This window comes from Procambarus clarkii, chromosome 52 (genome assembly GCF_040958095.1).
Source record: "Procambarus clarkii isolate CNS0578487 chromosome 52, FALCON_Pclarkii_2.0, whole genome shotgun sequence".
NCBI classification, from domain to species: Eukaryota; Metazoa; Arthropoda; class Malacostraca; order Decapoda; family Cambaridae; genus Procambarus; species Procambarus clarkii.
In genome coordinates this window covers 23,369,176-23,390,858 of record NC_091201.1, presented here as the reverse complement: position 1 = coordinate 23,390,858, position 21,683 = coordinate 23,369,176, and the positions used below count along the sequence as shown (strand labels likewise).

The 21,683-nt window shown below is 42.3% G+C and overlaps 1 protein-coding gene across 1 annotated transcript in view; it reads right to left on the bottom strand.

The window, feature by feature from the left end:
• The window catches only part of LOC123763663 (GAS2-like protein pickled eggs), a 43,600-nt gene extending 22,828 nt beyond the window's left edge, over positions 1–20,772 (bottom strand). The window contains exon 1 of the mRNA XM_069304340.1: positions 19,778–20,772. Within this exon, the coding sequence (XP_069160441.1) occupies positions 19,778–20,026 (249 nt within the window). The 5' untranslated portion in view covers positions 20,027–20,772. The remainder of the gene's footprint in view (positions 1–19,777) is intronic.
• Between the last annotated feature and the right edge of the window lie 911 nt (positions 20,773–21,683).

Sequence of the window (21,683 nt, the reverse complement as noted above, 5' to 3'; positions counted from 1 at the left end):
AACACTCAGGATTGGACAACCGTTTTGCGTTACTGTCATTTAAAGGCAAACAAAAGCAAACTCACTTCACGCCACTAAAATGCTTGCATCAATTACAAACAACAGATTTATTAGGATAGCCTCTTTCAGGTAGTTAGCAACGGATATATCTGTATATGCAATATAGCCTACACACACACACACAATGTATATTATGCATACACAAGGGCAAGAACTATCTATTTATATTAGCTTTAGGGTGTGTAACCTATCGTCTTCCCAAACAAGAAAGAGAACAAATAGCCTCATCCATCCCTCCCCCCAAATTATTGCCCAAAAACGTGTGAGTCGACTTTCAAAGACTCTTTATCGTCTTATTCTTGTAACACAGAAAAATTCCAGTAGGGAATTAAATATTTGCGAGAGATTAATTCTGTATAATGAAGAGCGTAAAATGTGAGAGACGCAGCGAGTCTGGAGGTTGTGAGAGCATTGTGTCGCGGCCATATTAGGGAGCATGGAGTCAGCGCGGTAGCCCCCAGCAATGGGCAGAGGGTAATACCCTGCCTAACCATTTATCAGGTCTGCTTCCATTGTAAACTCACTGATAATTGACAAAGTACGAGTCTCGACGGCCTTAGTCTTCTTACTGATTTCTGTCTCTGTGTTGTAATGTGTTGATCGTAGTGGGTGACACACCATTTTTGCCTGGTTGTAAGCATCGCACACACGCATTCCCATTTTAATCTTCAATCTCTTTCGACACAAATACTCTTATAATACTAATTACAAATTCAATGCTCCGTGAGTGATCTCTAATTCTGCGATGGTGTGAGGTTTAAGCTCTCTTTACTGACTTTAATCCACTACACAGCTTCCACAACCACGTTCGCATGAATCGCTGTAAAACCCAGACAAAGGCGCCATCTCTCCTCTAGTGACTAAGCAACCACCTCGTCTCACCCCGGCGGCTGATGCCCTGCACTTACGCCCTTCACACAAACCCTCAATGATACCTTACCATGCATTCCACCGGAGCAGTGTCAATTTACTTGATTTAATATATATAGATCGTCAATGCCTTCACGTGGCCAGTTGGAGACTGTCAACCTTAACCATCTCGGTATATAGGCAAACGGGCTGTAAGATGGAGGACCATCTTACAGCCCGTCCTCTCTAGCGTTCCCAACGTCACTAAATTGACTAAACTGTCCGAACCTAACCTAACCGAGGACCCACGAAGAGAAAGCGGGAGATCGCGTCAATTGTGCGAACCGCTAGCATTTTTAGTACATCAGTATTTGATCTTAGGGGATTTATACGTCAAAATGGAATGTACAAATTGAGAGGCCGGGTTGACCACCACCACAAGGAGCCTCGCGCCGCACACATGTACTTATGGAGGGCAAGAAAAATATATTCCCTTGCAGGGAGAGGACAGGTAAATCAATTAGGAATGTTGCCTTTTTTCTTTCATTTTGTAAACATTTCTAACCTAATTTGAGATGTTGAATGAATTTTCGTGGTTGTACAATATATAATGAATTATGTCACTAATGTTTGTAGGTTTTTTTAATCGTATATTTATCAGGCATGACTCACTGTCTTATCTAAGCAAGTTTTTGTTGCTCCAGTTCCTGCTACCTTTGCTATCTTGTAATTATTGCTGCTCCTTTTCCTCCCTTTCTTCCAGCTTATTCATTAGTTTAATTCACATTATTAATAAATAATATTATAATTCCTTTTCAACTATTTGTTCAATTCCTGTCTGCTCTCACTTCCATATTGTTGGTGTTCCTCTCTCGATATATTAGTACTAATGCCTTTCTCCTTTATATCTATTCCTTCTTCCATTTAACAGCCGTATCACTATGCACTCTTGTCAATCACCCAATGCAGGCAATTGGGTGATTGGTGGGTTAAAAATGAAAGGAATTTCATTTTTAAAATTTAGGCTTTCTCCTAAAATGAAAGGACTTATACTAACTATTTGGTGGAAAATACCAATATGGAGTGATGGACTAACCAGAAAGTCGACTTCTGTATTATTAAATTTGGGCAACCAGCCAACGTTTTAAATCGCAACACAAATAAGACAAAACCTAACCTGACCTCTACTAGAAATTCTAGGCGATTCACGCTATCTTAGACTTAATATGATACATATATGCACTATACTAGGCCTAAGGATATATAGGTTTGGTTTTAACTATTTTTACCGGACGCTACAATACAAAAAGTAGATAACTGGTCTTTATCAGTAGTTTATCGGTATATACTGGTACTTTCCAGCAAATAGTCGCTACAGGTACTATTATTTCAGGAGAATGGGTTGCCCTGGTGAGGAAGTAGGCCCCATTATTCTCACACTGCCATGTTAGTAACTTCACTGATGTCACCACAACATCACAGTCATGTTAGTAACTTTACTGGTGTCACCACAACACCACCGCCATGTTAGTAACTTTACTGGTGTCACCACACCACCACCGCTATGTTAGTAACTTCACTGATGTCACCACAACACCACCGCCATGTTAGTAACTTCACTGATGTCACCACAACATCCCGCTCATCACCAACGCGCGCTCAGTGACTGTATAATGTGTTTACGCTTGATACAAGCACACACACATTTAGTGTTTTTATGATAAATTTACAAATTTAGGAATGCACGCTTTTGTGGTTTAAAGTTCGTGTTGATTTGTTTGTTGCGGGTTAAGATTTGATTTAATTTCATACATTCGATGAGACTTTTGAGTTGAAGAGTCTTAATTAAATTAATGGAAAGATCGATATTACACGTAATTACCAATTAAACAATAAGCAGTACATCAATAACAAATGCGACAGCAACAATTACTAAGAGCTATGCCTTTCATTCAACCAATAACAGGAACGAGACACTCGGCTAGACTTAAAAATAGAACGACAATTTGCGGAGGATAAAAGTTTGGAGAAGTTGTGAAGGACAAGAAGCTGTTACGACTGAGAAACATTGACATTGGTGTATAAACAAAAGATGCCGCTTCCTTGTTGTCCTTCCCGGCCCACGCCCAGATGTCCCTGTTCACCACAATGCTCCACAACAACAAAAATGCTCCACAACAACAAAAATTAAAAAATACGAATGTAGAAATAAGTTCCGATTAAACAAAAACCCACAAATAGAGTATTGGGTGGATAAGTTGGAGGGGGAGGTGAGGTTAGCATGAACAATGGCCGTGCGTCTGGTGCAGCGAGGCTACGCTATCTACCACACACACACACATTTGACATTATCCGCTGAGGGCACAAAAAATCGTACGGCAAGAGATAAAGTCAGTAGAGAAGCGTTTCGTACTTTCAACATCGGATTTAACTTGTACATATTCTAAGATTACCGTACATATTCTAAGATTACCTTACAGAAAGAGGCAAATCTTGATATCCGATGCTCCTATCAAATTGCTGTTTAGAACTTAGGACTTAAAGCATAAGCTTCACGACGGTAAAGTGAGCTTTCTTAAAATAGCAAACTATGCCCATTAATCCTTGGCCAGATGAAATAACAGTTGTGAACATGTTGTAATAATGTGCTGCCTTTAATATACATTCTCAAAGGATGTTTTGGCTGAGCGAGTCCGCAGCAACACTTCAGTCACTTCAACAGTTCAGTCACTTCAGTGACTGAAGTGTTTGTAAAGTGTTGTGGCTACAGAATCCATCCCACTGTCACTCAGCGTTAATCTATACTACCAATTCCGCGGAGAAATGATTTCTTGAAGACCTGTAGAAACAGTTTTGTGCCATCAACAAATATAACACATTACACTGATGACACGATTGCTTATCTAATCTAGGCTATTTAATGATACGGTTTAATGTTTCACAACAGGTCAAAGCTCACAAACTCAGAAATGTATCAAACACAGCATTAAATTTACCTTCTGCAACATGAAAATAATAATACAGAATTAGAAAACTCATTTCCAGATAAAGGATGGAGGAGCAAAGTGAGCGAAGCTAGGCTTCGGAGAGCTGGCACTCGGGCTGCAGACAGTTGACACTGTCGTGCTGCAGACACGACAAGAGTGCCGTGAGTTGACACTCACGGCACTCACAGTGCCGCGAGTGCAGTTTTGGTTAAACTAAGTTTAAACAAATTTTGGTTAAACACGCACGCACACACATACACACACACCCACACACCCTCGCAAACACAACTAGGTGAATTCACAGGTTCAGGAGCTAAAGTTCCATGCTGCAGGCACAAATATGTGAATACACACACACACATAGGAAGGTACCCTAAATGTATATCGTAGTTATTGTGCATTATTTAATATATTTTTACTAAGATTAAACTAACAAGCATATTTTTCAATACAAAGAAAAATTATGGCAATTTCAAAAGGCCTATTTTACTTACCCTATTATGTAAGCCTAGCGCAAAATGAAGTGGGGGGGGTGGAAACGAAAAATGTTAAATATTAGATAGATAAATAAAAATATATATTTTATACTACCATGAAGCACAGATTCCTTGCAAATGAAAACCAAATACCCCAGGAAAATCAGAAGAAATTTCTTCAGTGTACCGTAGCCATGGTCTTTATAACAGGAACCAGGAGCTGAAGTTCAACCAGAAACAACCCACAGCTAGGGGAGCCGGTCGGCCGAGCGGACAGCACGCTAGACTTGTGATCCTGTGGTCCCGGGTTTGATCCCGGGCGCCAGCGAGAAACAATGGGCAGAGTTCCTTCACCCTATGCCCCTGTTACCTAGCAGTAAATAGGTACCTGGGTGTTAGTCAGCTGTCACGGGCTGCTTCCTGGGGGGTGGAGGCCTGGTTGAGGACCGGGCCGCGGGGACACTAAAAAGCCCCGAAATCATCTCAAGATAACCTCTCAAGAGAGTGTGTAACCACACATTCAACCTCTGCCTGGGGTTGAGAGGCAGCCAAAACCCGACGCCAGGAACCCTCGCCTGCTAACGAACCCTTCCTCCGGGAGTCCACTACGGGCTCACCATAGCCCGTGCTACTTGGGACTTTTTGTTCCGGGTAATGAATCTTAAACAACAACAACAACCTTCCTCCGAAGCTGGCCTGTGCCGCTTCAGGTTTCTAGTGTATAATTGCCTCACATTTAGTTGTTAATTAGTCTCTTCGCTCCTTATTCGGGCACTGGAATTCTTCATTTTTTTAACATGGCTGTCTTATTGTTTCATCTGTGGATCGTAGATTAGATTCATACATTATTTTGCTCGTAGTTATTATAAAACTACGTGACTATATTATAATTAAAGTGCAAATACAATACTAACCACATCAAAGGCGGCGATGACGACTGAGCACTGATGATGACTGTGATGACAACATTATTAATCATTTAAAAAAGTAATTAATACTAACGAGCTGCCTTGGTCGCCAGAGCTGCTACAACCTGGGTAGCCTAGCAGCAGCAGCAGGACATACAAACAACTGCAAGCTACCAAGCGCCAGGAGTGTCACATAGCGTAAAACGAGGCCACGAAACTTTAGAACGACGCCCATTAGATATGACCTTAGGCAGTCACCGTGACCCCACTCCAACGTACCCCAGGTCAAAAACAACCACTGACCCAACGAACACATATTAGTTTTCGACACTTTTGTATTAAACAAATATATGTAATCATACATGTGCATAGATACACGCCAGAAAACCAGGCAACGAAATAAATGGTTTACTGATAACCAGATAAGAAACATACGCGGTTTCTTGATATATGAGTGAATGAGGCGATAGGTGAGGATCCTCAGAGGGCTGGCATGACTAAGTGAGGTGCGGCGCCCTTCATGACGTGTGGGCTTACTCTCTTGGTCAGTGTCAGAATAAGATAAAACAGGAGGGAGGGAGGGAGAAAGAAAACAAGATAGAGTAAATGGGACCAATAATCAGGCGAATTAGATCTTTTCAGCGAGGATACTTATTGATGGAGGAGGGAGAGGAGGAAGGAGGAAGAGAGAGGAGAGGATACCAATTTCCCAGACACACATATGCGGAGCATATTCACAGTATGCTATTTGTTCTTCAGCCCTGGTGGTGTTGTGTGTGTTGGAGGTCTGCACTCTGTAACATCCATGGACCAGGCAGCTAAAGGGTGTGTGTTATAGAAGGTTTGGTTACACACACAAATCACAATAGCGTGATATATCAAATGAACAAATCCACAAGGGCCGTGATGAGGGTTCGAACTTACGTCCAGGATGATCCCAGACGTGTCTTGGTCAACTGTGCCACGAGATGGTAAAAAGAATTGCAACCGGGAGTGCTACTGCCCTCACGAGGATCCCGCAGCTTCTCCGAAGCACAAACAGGGGTGTCACACAATCCTCCCAAACACCCGGGCTCTGTCAACCAGATGTTCTACCTCTACGCCCTTCAATACACACAGAAATCACAATAGCGTGATATATCAAATGAACAAATCCAGCAGCACTCCAGGTTGCCATTCTTTTACCATGTCGTGGCACAGTTGACTATGGCGTGTGTGGGATCATCCCGGGCGTAAGTTCGAATCTTCATCACGGCCTTTGTGGATTTGTTCAAGAGTGAGTTTGTTCCAGCAAGAATCGCCGTTCCAAAACTTGTTCTTTGTAGTTGGAAAATGTTGGCTGTAACGTTGATATCAACAGTTTCCTACGTGTTCCCTCTTTCGCTAATTTGTATTAATTTCCACTGGTCTCGTAGCTGAAGGTTTTGAGTAAGAGGACTGTAATGATCATGTTTACAGTGCCTGAAGGCTCTGGCATTTGCCTGGCTTGAATGGCAGTGGCGTCAGTGTTAAGCATTATAGTGTTATTATCATGACCAAACCACACATCGGAAGATGAAGAAACGACGACGTTTCGGTCCGTCCTGGACCATTATCAAGTCGTGCGTTAGGACTAATGGACGATTTGATAATGGTCCATAACGGATAATGATAAATTGATAATGGTTAATGGTCTGAAACGTCGTTTCATCTACTGATGTGTGGTGTGGTCATGATATCTTCAGCCACGTTATTGTGACTCTCAGTCTGCACAGTGTTGTTATGGTTATCATGTGCATACAAAGGGGCGACATGACACATTTGCACCTGATGCATGGTGGCACTCTGTCTCTTTGTCTAGTGGAATTTGTATGGGAGTAGACAGCTGCTGTTGCATCACTGCCACAGTCCTTCAGAGGCATCAAACATTCAACCCAAGATAACTAAACCGGCGTGGTTCTGCTGGGAGGTCAATGGCCTCAAACACTAGAAACTTTGTACATCATATTACGTCATCTTAATCGGCCATTGTTTCAAGAGGCATTAAAGTATATTTTTATTTTATCCCCGGTAGGTCCACTCGACACGATCAATACACCAGCCGTTCGCTGGACGGCAGGGCTAAACCACACCCACACCCGCCTTACACCCTCACACCCACTCCTCGGACCCTAACACCCACCCATATACCCACGTCCATCACCCTGACAGCAGCCCCATCGCCGTGCGGTACCGTTTACTATTAATTAAGTGTCTGGCTTCTCCCGATCCTATCAGTTTCCCGCCCACTTATCCTATCCCTACACCCTCATGCCCTCGTCCCAATCACTCCGTCCTCGTACCTCCTCCTCTTCCACATTATTATTGCTGACCTGTTCTTACTCATCTCTTCCTCTTCCTTTCTCTCTCCAGAACCTTACATTATTACTGGAGTTGGCCGAGCTTCTCTAGAGGCATCGATTCTATGTAAAAAAAAAAATACGAGGCACCTGTGCTCGAGCTGCCTCCCCAGCGCAGCTGCCTCGCCAGCCAACAAAGATGCTACTGTGGTGCGTGCCGAGGCAAGTGTCTCAGCTGGGTATGCGAGGGCACTCCTTGCCTACCTTCTCCACGCTCCTCATCCTTATCACTGGAGCAGCTGGAGTGTGGGCTTGTCGTGCACGTCAGTCGCAGACGCCACAGGTAATAATGTCTCACTGGTCACTACCTCAACCAGTCCACTCAAGTGCCTCTTCCTCCCTTCCCCCAAGGACTGTTTCTCTTTACGAAGGGAGAGGGATGATCAATGGCTCAAGATAATTTTCTTTTATTTTCCTAGGTACATCTGCAGTTATATAGGTGCCACGAGGACAACTCCAGGGCTCTGTCCCTCCCACCGCTCATATCCGCTTCCTTTCTACCACTTCACTTATACAATAGACTTCTGTCACTGCACTTGTACCACACACAGACGAACACCTTGTTATTTTTTTCTGGAGTCGAGTGGATTTTCACTGAAGAACTTCGGTGACAACGACGAACTCCGAGGCTCCAGGTAGCCTAGCCAACGGGCGGAAGTACAGACGTATGAAAAGAAACTCCAACAATCCTTTGGCCGAGGTATCAACACCACTTAAGGAAGGTTCATCTCCCACACATGTTAAGCGCTGAGGTAAAAGTTAATAAAATATGTGTAACATAGGCTAACTGCAAATTTGATTAGCATATTCAATGATCAAAAATACGTAGATTTATCTGATAACGAGAGAACAGTCCCTTGCGTCAGTAATTCATCTCCACTGTATTATATCGTCTCTTATCGAAGCGCCCAACAATTGTTAGCTGTCTGACTTCAGCCAAATCAGCTCACTTTCATTTTCCAGACCCCCCCCTTGTAAACCAGCTCTAGCTACCACCAGGCCAGGAATACACCCTGACACTGGTTGCAGTTCTTCCACTAACTCCTCCCATGCACTCCAGCACTCCGCGTGGGGTCATAGATCAATCAAACCGGTTGAATACCTGATCAGCCGTGCCGTCAGTAATGACGGTAAGTCCCACCTACAGCATTAAATGACTTCAATAACAACGAGCACTGACTTTCCCACGCTAAATGTGAAACGTATCAATTGAACAACTTATGCCTGTCAAAACAATCGACTAACTGAGCGACTCACCGACTGTCTAAACAATCGACTAACTGAGCGACTCACCGACTGTCTAAACAATCGACTAACTGAGCGACTCGCCGACTGTCTAAACAATCGACTAACTGAGCGACTCACCGACTGTCTAAACAATCGACTAACTGAGCGACTCGCCGACTGTCTAAACAATCGACTAACTGAACGACTCACCGACTGTCTAAACAATCGACTAACTGAACGACTCACCGACTGTCTAAACAATCGACTAACTGAACGACTCACGGACTGTCTAAACAATCGACTAACTGAACGACTCACCGACTGTCTAAACAATCGACTAACAGAACGACTCACCGACTGTCTAAACAAACGACTAACAGAACGACTCACCGACTGTCTAAACGACTGACTTGACTAACTCACTAATTGACGTTCCTCCTATCAGTTCGAAGCATCTCTTCGGTCGCTTGAGCTTCAAGAGACTACAATATTGTTGCTACACGTGTCATTGTTGCTACGTGGCCTCTACAGCTCCCACGAGCCTGTCACTGCTGATACGCCCCTGTCACTGTTGCAGTGCTCCTGTTACTGTCACCGTTGATATGCGCTTGTCAACCTCGCTACGTGCCTCCCACTCCTGAATCACAAGATGGTAGGGGAATTCAGCTAAGCCTATACCTAACCCTGTGTGTGTACTCACCTAGTTGTGCTTGCGGGGGTTGAGCTCTGGCTCTTTGGTCCCGCCTCTCAACTGTCAATCAACTGGTGTACAGATTCCTGAGCCTACCGGGCTCTATCATATCTACATTTGAAACTGTGTATGGAGTCAGCCTCCACCACATCACTTCCTAGTGCATTCCATTTATTAACTAATCTGACACTGAAAAAAATCTTTCTAACGTCTCTGTGGCTCATCTGGGTACTAAGTTTCCACCTGTGCCCCATTGTTCGTGTCCCTCCCGTGCTGAACAGTTTGTCTTTGTCCACCCTGTCAATTCCCCGGAGAATTTTGTAGGTGGTTATCATGCCTCCCCTTATTCTTCTGTTTTCCAGGGATGTGAGGTTCAACTCCTTTAGCCTTCCTTCGTAGCTCATTCCTCTCAAGCTCATTGTGTGTATGTATATATGTGTGTGTGTGTGTGTGTGTGTGTGTGTGTGTGTGTGTGTGTGTGTGTGTGTGTGTGTGTGTGTGTGTGTGTGTGTGTGTGTGTGTGTGTTTAGCAGCACAACGTGTAGAAACAGTCGCAGGCGGTGTTTGCACTTTAGGGTTCCTCAGATGCCACCGAGATAGCTCCAGCTACTGGCAGCTCTGCCGATCACATCACATAACCAGCACGTGAAAAAAAGGACCATTGGAGAAAAAAATAATAAAAAGTTAGGTTTAGCCTAGTAGGAAATAAAATCTATGTATAAGCCATTCGCCACAAGGAATAAATATACATGTATATATGCAGCACATATATACGTGCTGTATATATGACAAAAATTTGTTGGGGGTCAATACATTAGACATCCGACGGCTAGAAATGTGGCGTCAAAGAGCTAACAGCTCAATTCTGCAGGCATATATATAATAAATACCCCTCACACACTACAGATAGATAAGGCGAAAACTCCATTAAAACAGCCAGAGAACCTGCGAGTCGACCTAACCGGAGACTCACTCAGTAATAGGATAACACTATCAGCATAACTGACAAACATAAGAATAGCATTTAGAAACTTAGGGCAGGTAGCCTCCACCAGGCTCTGGTGGCGCTGTGATAACTCTGGCCCCGCGCCTAGCCAGGGGTTTTGTCAGGGATTCCAGTCCTGACCAGGCAGAATTGCCTTGACGCCAATCCTTAAATATTCGCATCTGTTCTCCCCAGCAGTAATTAGATACCTGGTTGTTAACTGATTGGCGGGTCGTGTTCCAGGGAAAACTAGTGGGTAAGGCTTACCATGAGCTATGGTAAGGGAAAGCTCTCAAAATACTAACAGGAGTCAAAAGTCGTCTGTTCCTGTATCTACCCGTGTAAAAAAAAAAAAACATACACGATAAGGTGAGGCCCATTCTGGAGTAGGCCTAGCCACAGTGAAATCTCCATTTATAAAAACAGAGCCTAAGGCTAAAAATATAAGTAGAAGGACTTAATTCAGGTTCGAGCCTAGTTCTGAATAGATTAAATTATAGGGAGTAGATGAAGAGGATGATCCGTAGGCTACCACACTATAGAGGTCATAAATAACGATATATATATATACATGATTCTCGGAGGATCTGATATGGTCGATAAATAGCCGTCTTCAGTGTAAGACAGGGTAGAGTAAGGTGACAGTGTCTCTCACACGTTAAAATTACAGTTTTATTTGTAAACCAAAATACATTGTGGTTTATTTCTAGCGTTAAAATAAGACGTCAAATATTCTTCAGCTTTATCTTACTCCTGTTAGGCCACATTCAGAACATGCAGTTACTTTTTGGTCTCCGTACTATAGAATCAACACAAATTTAGAAGGAAGACCAAGTTAAAAACCAGGAATTAGAAATCTTTAAGAAGTGATAATTTATATTCTTTAGAAATACGAAGAGTGAGGGGTGACATGATTGAAGTGCATAAATGAATAACAAGTTCTAACAAAGATGACATAAATAACTGAAGCCATCAACACTGCCATTCTTCTGGTCTAAAAAGGTGTCCAGCAGCTGGAGACCCTCATCAATACTGTCAAGCAGTATCCTCCCCTCACGATAGCAACCTGACGATTAAATGCGACCTCAGTACACTGTATACATTTACTGAACAAAAATGTTACCACTTACGGGCTATTCATGTCCGTGCCACCTCTTGGGTGGCTTAATCTTCATCAATCAATCAATCCGATATAAATAAGATATTAAATATTAACACAAAATAAAACTTGTGATTAATGGATATCAACTGGATAAGTTTAGATTCAAGAAAGACCAGGGTAAATATGAGTTTGGAAAAAAGGGTTATAGATTTATGGAACAGATTACCAGGTAAGATAATAAACGTGGGATCTCTGGACTGTTTCAAGCGAAGGTTAAAATGAGTTTGAGTGGATATATATAAGAGCTACATCACATGCGCCAACAGGCCTACTGCTGTTCCTGTTATTTTTGTCCTTATGTAGGTAGCTTCGTGAGCAAATTAATAGAAGGAAAAAAGAAAATTTATCCCCCCCCCCCAAAAAAATAGCTTCAAATGCAGATGTAGCAAGAGAGGGAGGTCGGGAGACACCTAGACAGACAACACCCAGCACCATTCACCTGTAACCATCGACCTGTAACCATCGACCTGTAACCATCGACCTGTAAGCCACGATACAAAAGCTAACGCTTGCTCCTGCAAGCACATTTAGATCAGCACACTGCTTCAAAAATACAGGTCACTAACGAAAAATTATATTCTTATAATTATCTCATGCCCAGGTGTAGCGGACAACAGGTGGACTCTCACACTTGTCAGTATGACAAAGATAATTACCTTATTACTATAATTCGCGTTTTTGTGAGGGGTCAAGACGGCTCTTGGTGGAAGAGCCGTCTGCTCCACGGCCCCCAAGGGTCGGCTTCCCACTCTACTACACCACATAATATACGACTGGTTGGGAATTCCGGAGGTTTTCTGGATACGTCAGGTACCTGCAGGCTTTTTCCGGATAACTGGAATGAGGAATTATTTATATATATATTTATATTATATTATAATAAATATATATATACATATATATATTATATATTATATATATATATATTATATATATGACTGTCAGACCACGGAGGAAAAATGAAACAGGAATTTCCTTAAGTACTTTCGTATATTAATACATCTTCAGAAGGAGTGAATTAATATACGAAAGTACTTAAGGAAATTCCTGTTTCATTTTTCCTCCGTGGTCTGACATTGTCACATTTTTAATCATGTGTTTATTTTCGTGATATACACACATATATATATATATATATATATATATATATATATATATATATGTGTATGCGGAAAATCCACAGAGAAATATGAAATGAGGTGAACGTTTCGGCTTTGTTAAAGCCTTAGGCTTTAACAAAGCCGAAACGTTCACCTCATTTCATATTTCTCTGTGGATTTTCCGCATAAAATGATCAGTGTTTTGTGATCGTCAATTGCATATATATGTATATATATATAATATATATATATATATATATATATATATATATATATATATATATATATATATATATGTATATATATATATATAATATATATATATATAATATATATATTATATAATATATAATATATATATATAATCTCTCTCTCTGAGAGAGAGAGAGAAGGGGGGGGAGGGTTGACAATAACATACCTGCAGCTGAACACCGAGTCTATTTTGAGTGCGCTGGGAAACAATTCCCACCAGAAATAATATATATAAAAAGCAGGATTGTGTATATAATGTGCGCGCGCGCACGCTGTTAAATATGACCGGAAGCAGTGGTTCTATTTCCCAAGTTGTTGTTCTCCAAATTTCATTTGACACTTTTAATGGGCTTGATATATTCCATTAAGGTACAACCTAGCATCATCAGAGGAAGAGGTAAAGTGGACAAACACAGCCAAACACATTCCACTGGGGTGTGATGAGTGGAGGCTACCGTGTCGAGACGCGGCAATGCGATATTTTATTCTTTTTGGTTCTCTGGGGCGGTAGGTGGTGTGACCTGGCAGTTCTGTCTTGGTGCTACAGTCAACGAGACCAAGAGAGAACTGAGAATTTTAATAGTGAGATTCGTTTTCTATATTATATATATATATATATATATATATATATATATATATATATATATATATATATATATATATATATATATATATATATAAAGAGAGACTACATAGACTAAGCGTTGCATCGAAGCGTTATTACAACGGCCAGGAACAGTGTCGAAAACAAAAGGAGGGCTGAGCCCTAAAGTATCTATCTATAGGGACTACCTAATAATAACTGGCTATATGACCGGATTCATTTGGAATGCAACCACATTCAGCCATGAACTGCTGAAGTATCAAAAAGTCAACCTCTTCCCACGTTATTAAATAAGTTCCCTCGCTATTGACAAACCCAGCGACACCACTATTATTACTGTGGCCTCTTGAGCACGTACAGAAACACACATATATGCCCAGCCTTGCATTACCAGCATTTGAATGACATTAATTGGCATATGTCAATCGCTACTTTAAACATAACTTAATAAGCTCATAAAATCAAAGGTCACGTAAACATCTGTAAAAGTAAAAGTATTTAAAATTATATAATGTAACTGATAAAGACTGAATTAATTGACGTTGCCAAATGAATTCTTTTTGGTTAAAATCATTTATTTTTTGCTTTCCCACATTTCTGAGTTAATTCTCGGGAAAAACATGATCTTAATACCCAGATCACTATCCCATTAAAAACATTTTCTTTGTTAATTCAAACTGGAAATGAAGCTCCCACACGAGAAACCTAGTATTGTATAGACTAGTTCATACAATAGAGAGAAAATACAACACTAGAAAAATCGGTGTTGCAGCGCGCACACAACATGCGGCCACGAATATTGTGTGTCCATAACACACGTCCAACTTCACACAATAACCTGCACCCGCTACCACGGCATAATTATGGGAACATACCATAGAAAATTATGCGGCCATTACCTCGCACGCTCGCTATCTCTTGACCCGCAAAGAGAAACAAACCATTGCACGGTCTTATATCGCAAAAATGCTTGGAAGAGTGCAACGTGTTCTTTCCAGCACTTAATGCTACATGACCCACTTTCAAGTCCGATATATTATAAACTTGAGCTATAACTCAAAGACAGGTTTAGGAAGCGACTGCCAACGGAACTATTACTTTCCATTCCTGCACGACCTCTAAACGTGTTGTATCATGCCATGATACTTTTGCCGGGGGCCGTGCGGAGCAGCCTAGTGCAAACTGATCCTTCGTCGGCGCTTTCAGAGTTCATAAAAACATAACAACATAAAACATAACATACTTGTTCCTGGAAAGTTTGCGGTCGCTGACAGTAACAGTCTTACGGATCAAGTTGATAATCACAAAAACCAAGGCCTGGCCACCGGCGGAGCTGCGGGAGTATAATAACTCTTGAAAGCGAACACAGGTGAGCTGTGCGACAAAACGCTTTCTTCACCCGGATGGCTTTGTATTCCATGTATTTGGGAGTTTACAGTTTTGAGTTGGACACCTGTAATGTAGAGGAGCGTGGTGTTGTGGGGGAGGTGGAAGTGCGGGCGCTGGTAGAGTAAGCTGGTGGTAATGGACTGGTGATTTATGGGAGGCTGTAAATTTATGAGGGTAGCCTAGCGTATGGTGGTGGATGATGAAGGTTGATGAGGGTTGGGGGTGGTGACGGGTGTGGTGATTGGTGGAGGATGGTGACGGGTGTGGTGATTGGTGGAGGATGGTGACGGGTGTGGTGATTGGTGGAGGATGGTGACGGGTATCGTCTCAAAGCTCTCCAAATGTACTCTCTAGAAAGGAGACGAGAGAGATACCAAATAATATACACCTGGAAAATACTGGAGGGTCAGGTCCCAAATCTACACAGTAAAATAACAACGTACTGGAGTGAACGATATGGAAGAAAATGCAAGATTGAACCTGTGAAGAGCAGAGGTGTCATAGGCACAATCAGAGAGCACTGTATAAACATCAGGGGTCCGCGGTTGTTCAACGTCCTCCCAGCGAGCATAAGAAATATTGCCGGAACAACCGTTGACATCTTCAAGAGAAGAGAAGTTCCGGATCAGCCGGGCTGTGGTGGGTACGTGGCCCTGCGGGCCGCTCCAAGCAACAGCCTGGTGGACCAAACTCTCACAAGTCGAGCCTGGCCTCGGGCCGGGCTTGGGGAGTAGAAGAACTCCCAGAACCCCATCAACCAGGTATCCCATCAACCAGGTGATTGGTGGAGGATGACGAGAAGTGGTGACTGGTGTTAAGTGACGAGGATTTTATAGTTGGTGGAAGGTGCAAGTTAATTAAGACAGTAGGTTGTATTTCTTTGAGTTCGAAAGTGATGACTGGCGCGTTGATTCATAACAGTTCATTGTTGGAATAATAAGATGATTCGTGAAAGAAGGTCTATATGAAAATATTTTTAAAGATCCCCCTAATGTATATAAACGGTTGTAATATCCCGTAGCCCATAAGGATGGGGGGGTGGGGATGAGGGAGCCCGCATGCGTGCCTTTGACCGCACAACCACATAATTACATGACCCTCTGGTGGTAATACCGAACCCACGCCTCCATTGAGGAAACTTCACGCTCACTTTCACTGGCATGGTGTTTATGATATATCTCCTTCCTCCAACACTACGACCCTCCCTCCCTCCAACACCACGACCCGCCCTCCCTCCAACACCACGACCCGCCCTCCCTCCAACACCACGACCCGCCCTCCCTCCAACACCACGACCCGCCCTCCCTCCAACACCACGAATCTGCTGCCCCCATGAGAGGTCTTGATATCACTGTTAGGTTATTTCCCCGAATTCCTAGTTCCAGTTTGGTCTAAGGTGAAATGTCAGGGAAGGTTTAGGAGGTTCACCATGGGAATCACTGGTGCTGTAATTATTATAGTTTCATGCTCACCTCGCCACCCCTTGGCCACTGAAGGTTCACAAGTCTCTCCTGCATAATATTGTAAGGAAATCTTATTTATTGGATGTGGCGCGCATCGTGGGGGCTAGGCTAAATTAATATTATATTTTTATATTTATGTATTATATATTTTACAGGTACTTTCTTGTGAATATGGGTGGGTTCCAGTCTCATCGAGTCAACAAGTTACACAAGAGCAGTCGGTTTTCTTTCTCAGCGCCTCAATGTAGTAATCCATAGAGGAAATGGCGACTGTATCCTCCAATTATTGCCATGCGTCTGAGGAATTCGGCGAAATCTACACCTTTAAGATTCATTTTTTGGTAATATTTATAACTAATGAATTTGTAACTGTACGATAAAGCCTAAACAATTAGGACAGTGGAGGAGCAAGAAGACGAGATCCAAGCGCAAACTTGGGGTCCAAAATAGCTCCATCGAATGTCATTTATTCTCTTCTCCAAGACTAAGAGTCCTTCAAAATCCACCCTGAGGTGGTGTGTGGATGTGTATTATACATCCACACACACACACACACACACACACACACACACACACACACACACACACACACACACACACACACACACACACACACACACTTTAGACTTGTATCAGGGGTCACCGCAAGGTCAGACTACTGACCCTCCGGATGCAACCCTACAACAGCATTTGTATGGGGCAAGTAACAAAATCAATAGACCAACAGATGTTATCACAGCTCGAATACGACTTGGTTATAAGTATTTCTGGCAGCTCGGCTTGTATAGGGATCTAGATGAAGTAAAGTGTATGGACAAAGACACACATGCTACGGAGGAAATGTAGATGTTTATCTCTCAGAATGTTTGGTAATATGTTTATTGTTTGTGATGTGTGTATATGTATTTATTAACACGATGTACTGAACGGGGTGAGAATAGCTTGAGCTACCTCATCCCTTTGTGTGTATTTTACCTCAATAAACTTATTTCAATTTCAATTTCATGCTACGGCATTACATTTTAGAATGTGAAAAAATTGACCCAGAGATGCATCTAAATTCACGCTGCATGAGATGGCAAACCCATCTTATCACAGATGATAAAATGTCAGAAATCCTTGAACTGTATACATGTTTCGCTTCCAGTAGATAAATGACATATGAGATTCAGTAACAAGCGGTGTAATGTGAAGACTAGTAATAATAAACAGCAGCTATTCTATGATCCTGTAATAACCTGGTATCAAAGTAGTAATGTATTAGCGGAAAGACCTACCATCAAAGTATAATAATTGTTACTACATATATATTGAAATGTCAAAATACCTGTAAACCAGCTGACATTATAAAGAATGTAAGAACTAGTATGTGAATAATATATACAAATAAATAAATTAAAAAAATAATTATAAGGTGTGCAGGATGGATGTAATTGTTAATGTAATAATCTCCGTTGAGGTCTGATAAAGACCTTTTGTGCATTCTGCAATCCTTTTTTTGCGCTACCGCTCACAGGATGAGTATGGGGTGTGCATAATAAATTAGCCGTCTCCGGTGGCAACAATAAAAAACAGTTGCCCAACGCCTGGGTACCCATTTACTGCTAGGCAAGCAGAGGCATTAGATGGAAGGAATCGTGCCCAACCACTTCTGTCCTGCTCGGGACGCGAACCCGGGATCATCGATTGCAAATCTAGAGCAAAGCTACCACTACCCTTTACTCTAAGCCCTTCTTGAGGTTATCTTGAGATGATTTCGGGGCTTTAGTGTCCCCGCGGCCCGGTCCTCGACCAGGCCTCCACCCCCCCAGGAAGCAGCCCGTGACAGCTGACTAACGCCCAGGTACCTATTTACTGCTAGGTAACACGGGCATCAGGGTGAAAGAAACTCTGCCTTAAGGTAACATTTAGCGATGATCTTGCAGGGTGAGAGGTGTGGGTATATATTTTACTCTTTAACAGTCCCCCATCGCCACCCCATCCATGCACCCTCGTTACTCTCAAACGCCCATAACTTTTCCTTACAACGCTGATGTTGAAATGTTCCGAGTTAATAACCTCGAGTTCGCAAGAGAGAGCATGAAATTATTTTAAGCTTGGATGGTGCTTTTAAAGTCTTCGACATACTTTTACGTTTCAACATATTGTGCAACCTTCACGTTCCTCTCATGTAAAGGAATGAATCCAACAAATATATAGTCAAATTTTAACGTGCAAGGATTAAGCTAGGCTTATAGGCCAACTCCACGTCCTCCACCTTACTGATGCGCAATACCCCCCCCCCCCCCCTCAAAAAAAAGGGTAACTTCCAGAAATTCTCAAATTTATAAATTTATGAAATAAAATACAAATTTAGTAATACAAAATTTGTATTACAAAAGTAACAGTAATACAAATTTATGAAATAAAAATACTAGCCGTCATAGGCTACTACTAATAAAACTAATAATGATATTCAGTCAGAAGTTTGTTATTCGATCGACTACGTTTTATTTGCCCTGTTGAGCCGCTCCATCTCGTCGATTAACTTCATTAAAGCTCAGTGCTGCTTAAGACGATATAGACTTATAATAAAAAAAACGACTTTTACAGTAACCATCAGTATCACAAAACCGTATTTCTGAACTCGTACCCAAGATATTTTACGGGAAAACAGGAAGAGAAGATTTACATACACACCAAATACAATAAATCCAGTTTTTTACCCCATGGGACTACAACATGCTAGAGGGGGGGGGGGTGGCCAGTCCACCTTCACTACCGGAAGTGTATGTGTTGTTTTTGTATCTGCGTACTTTACCTGAAGACGCATTTTAGTTCCCTCATGACGTATTTTTTATAGTTTTCTCAAGACGTACACTAGTTCTCTAAAGACTGACTCTTAGATACTATTGAAAGACGGCAGTCTTATTTAACGTTTTCAACTCATTTCGACTCCTTAACGTCAGTGAGAAGCCCAATAAAACCAACAATCCAAGAGTTTAAACCATTTTCTCTGACACTAGATATGACTACTGATGTACCCCAATATAATTTTCTGCTCATTTTCCCCAAGTACTTTCATATTTGTTCTGCAATGAAAATTTATCAAACTAAAGTATGATCAAATATCATAATTTAAAGTACGTTTAATATCTCTGGCTGATTTTGTAGCGCTGAAATAATTAAGTTTCAATTATTTCAATACAACAAACCATATTAGGTGACGTAAGGTGTCAAAGATGTTAGCAAGAATAATATACTCACCGCGCAGAGGACTTCGCCAGTGTCGAGTCGTTCAAAGAAGCTGTCGACGTTTATATCCATGCTGTAGAGATTATTGAGCCACTCGGCCAGATCCTCTTTCATGGCGTACAGGTACTCTTCGGAGGTTTTAAAGGGCCTGAAGGGTCTAGGCTCCAGCAGCATGATGGACTCGCCGTCAGCAGAGTCCTGAGGCGGCTGGTGGCTCTTGAGGGCCTCGCCCTCCGGCAGGCAGGTCTCTGCCAGTGACATGGTGGCTAAGGTGATGCTCGCCCTACCTACACACACCTACTTCTGCTCCTCTTCTACTAAACGTCACTAGCGACTTATTAAAGGTTCCTGATCTTACACGACAGTACTATACTGGTGCCAAGCTGTACGCAACAAGGTTATGCAACATGTTTGTTATGACTGAAGGTGTTTGTTCTACTGGCAGAACTTGGGCCTCTGGCGTACCAACTGGACTTCCACCGCAATCAATAGTCTGGGCTACCACCACCACCTGCCACACATACGGCAGCAACCATCTGAGTTACTGTGCACCAGCTGAACTAGTCAAGAGCCTCGCCTTGGCTCGCTCACACGATAACATCCGTGGAATGTGTTGACAAGCACGTGCTGGTGTTGAGATGTATCTCTCACCAAGGGCTCAGCGGCTCGTGTGTTACTTCACGTCGCCACCAGTTCAAGTCGTCCTCGGCACCAGTGTCTCAGACACGCCACGAAGACGGTGTTTGAGAGGGCAACCATGCACCGCCAAGCACCTGACACTCCATGCGGCTATGAAGAATTATCCTCAATTTCCCACAAAAAACACGTTTAATTAATACAAAATCCCGACTTTGTATATTATAACTTTGCTACAACGCCAGTCGCCAAGCCACCGATTGAGTCATACTCTTTTTAAAGGGCCGAGAGAACGCCGAAGGAGAGTTTAGTGAACGCGGAGGGAGGCGCGAGCGGTGACCTCCTCTCTGCACACCCGCACAATCGACACTGACACACACGCCGCGTCTCAGAGCTCCCATCCTTCACCCGTGGCACTGTTGCCACACGTCGCCATCACTCCCGCTAATTCTTAAGTATTAAAATATATTATCAGTTTGCGATAACGAATTACTACTTCACATGGCACTTGTGACATGTTCGTATCCTCTTTGTAAATGGGCTATATGGGACCATGTAATTTCCGACTCTCACAAGCAAAACTTAAATTAATATCCAAATAAATATCATAAAAATAAAATACTAAAATATATTACCTTACCTCTGTATGCTTGAGGATAGAGAGGATGAGCTCTTGGGACCCGCCTCTTCACCTTCATATGGATGCTGTAACCCAAATTCCTTTAAGAATGATTTCCTCTTTTATTCACTGTGTCATATTTTAATGGAGGTGTTGTGGTTTCCGTTCTTGGTAAAGGATTGTACCACCGGGCCAAGTGTCTTCTGATAGTGGTGTTCATCTCGAGGTTACTATAGCCATTGTTCACCAATACTTGGGTTATCCTTTCAAACTCCCTACTCGTGTTGCTCAAATTCCGAGCAGTGGGTAAGGGTTCGACGAATATAAGCGTTGAGAACACTGGCTTTGTATCTTTGAGGGCACTCAATAGAATTATGCCTAAAAGGTAGTAGTATGTTTATAGGCTTGGTATATATATACGCTGGTGCTTAGAGATGCTTCTGTTTATGTTATTTTGTGGTTACCTTATTTTGTTAAGGTGGCCATGGGGGACAGGCTACTTTACTAACAAGAAGTTTGCTACCTGCATCACCAGACCAACTAACCCGTCAACAGTCTCAAATGAATAACCGAGTAGAAATCTGACTAAGGAATGCCATTTTGGGAAACGGACAAGTACAGACAGCCTAGTCCTATCCCAAATCCTTATCCTGATAATTTCCA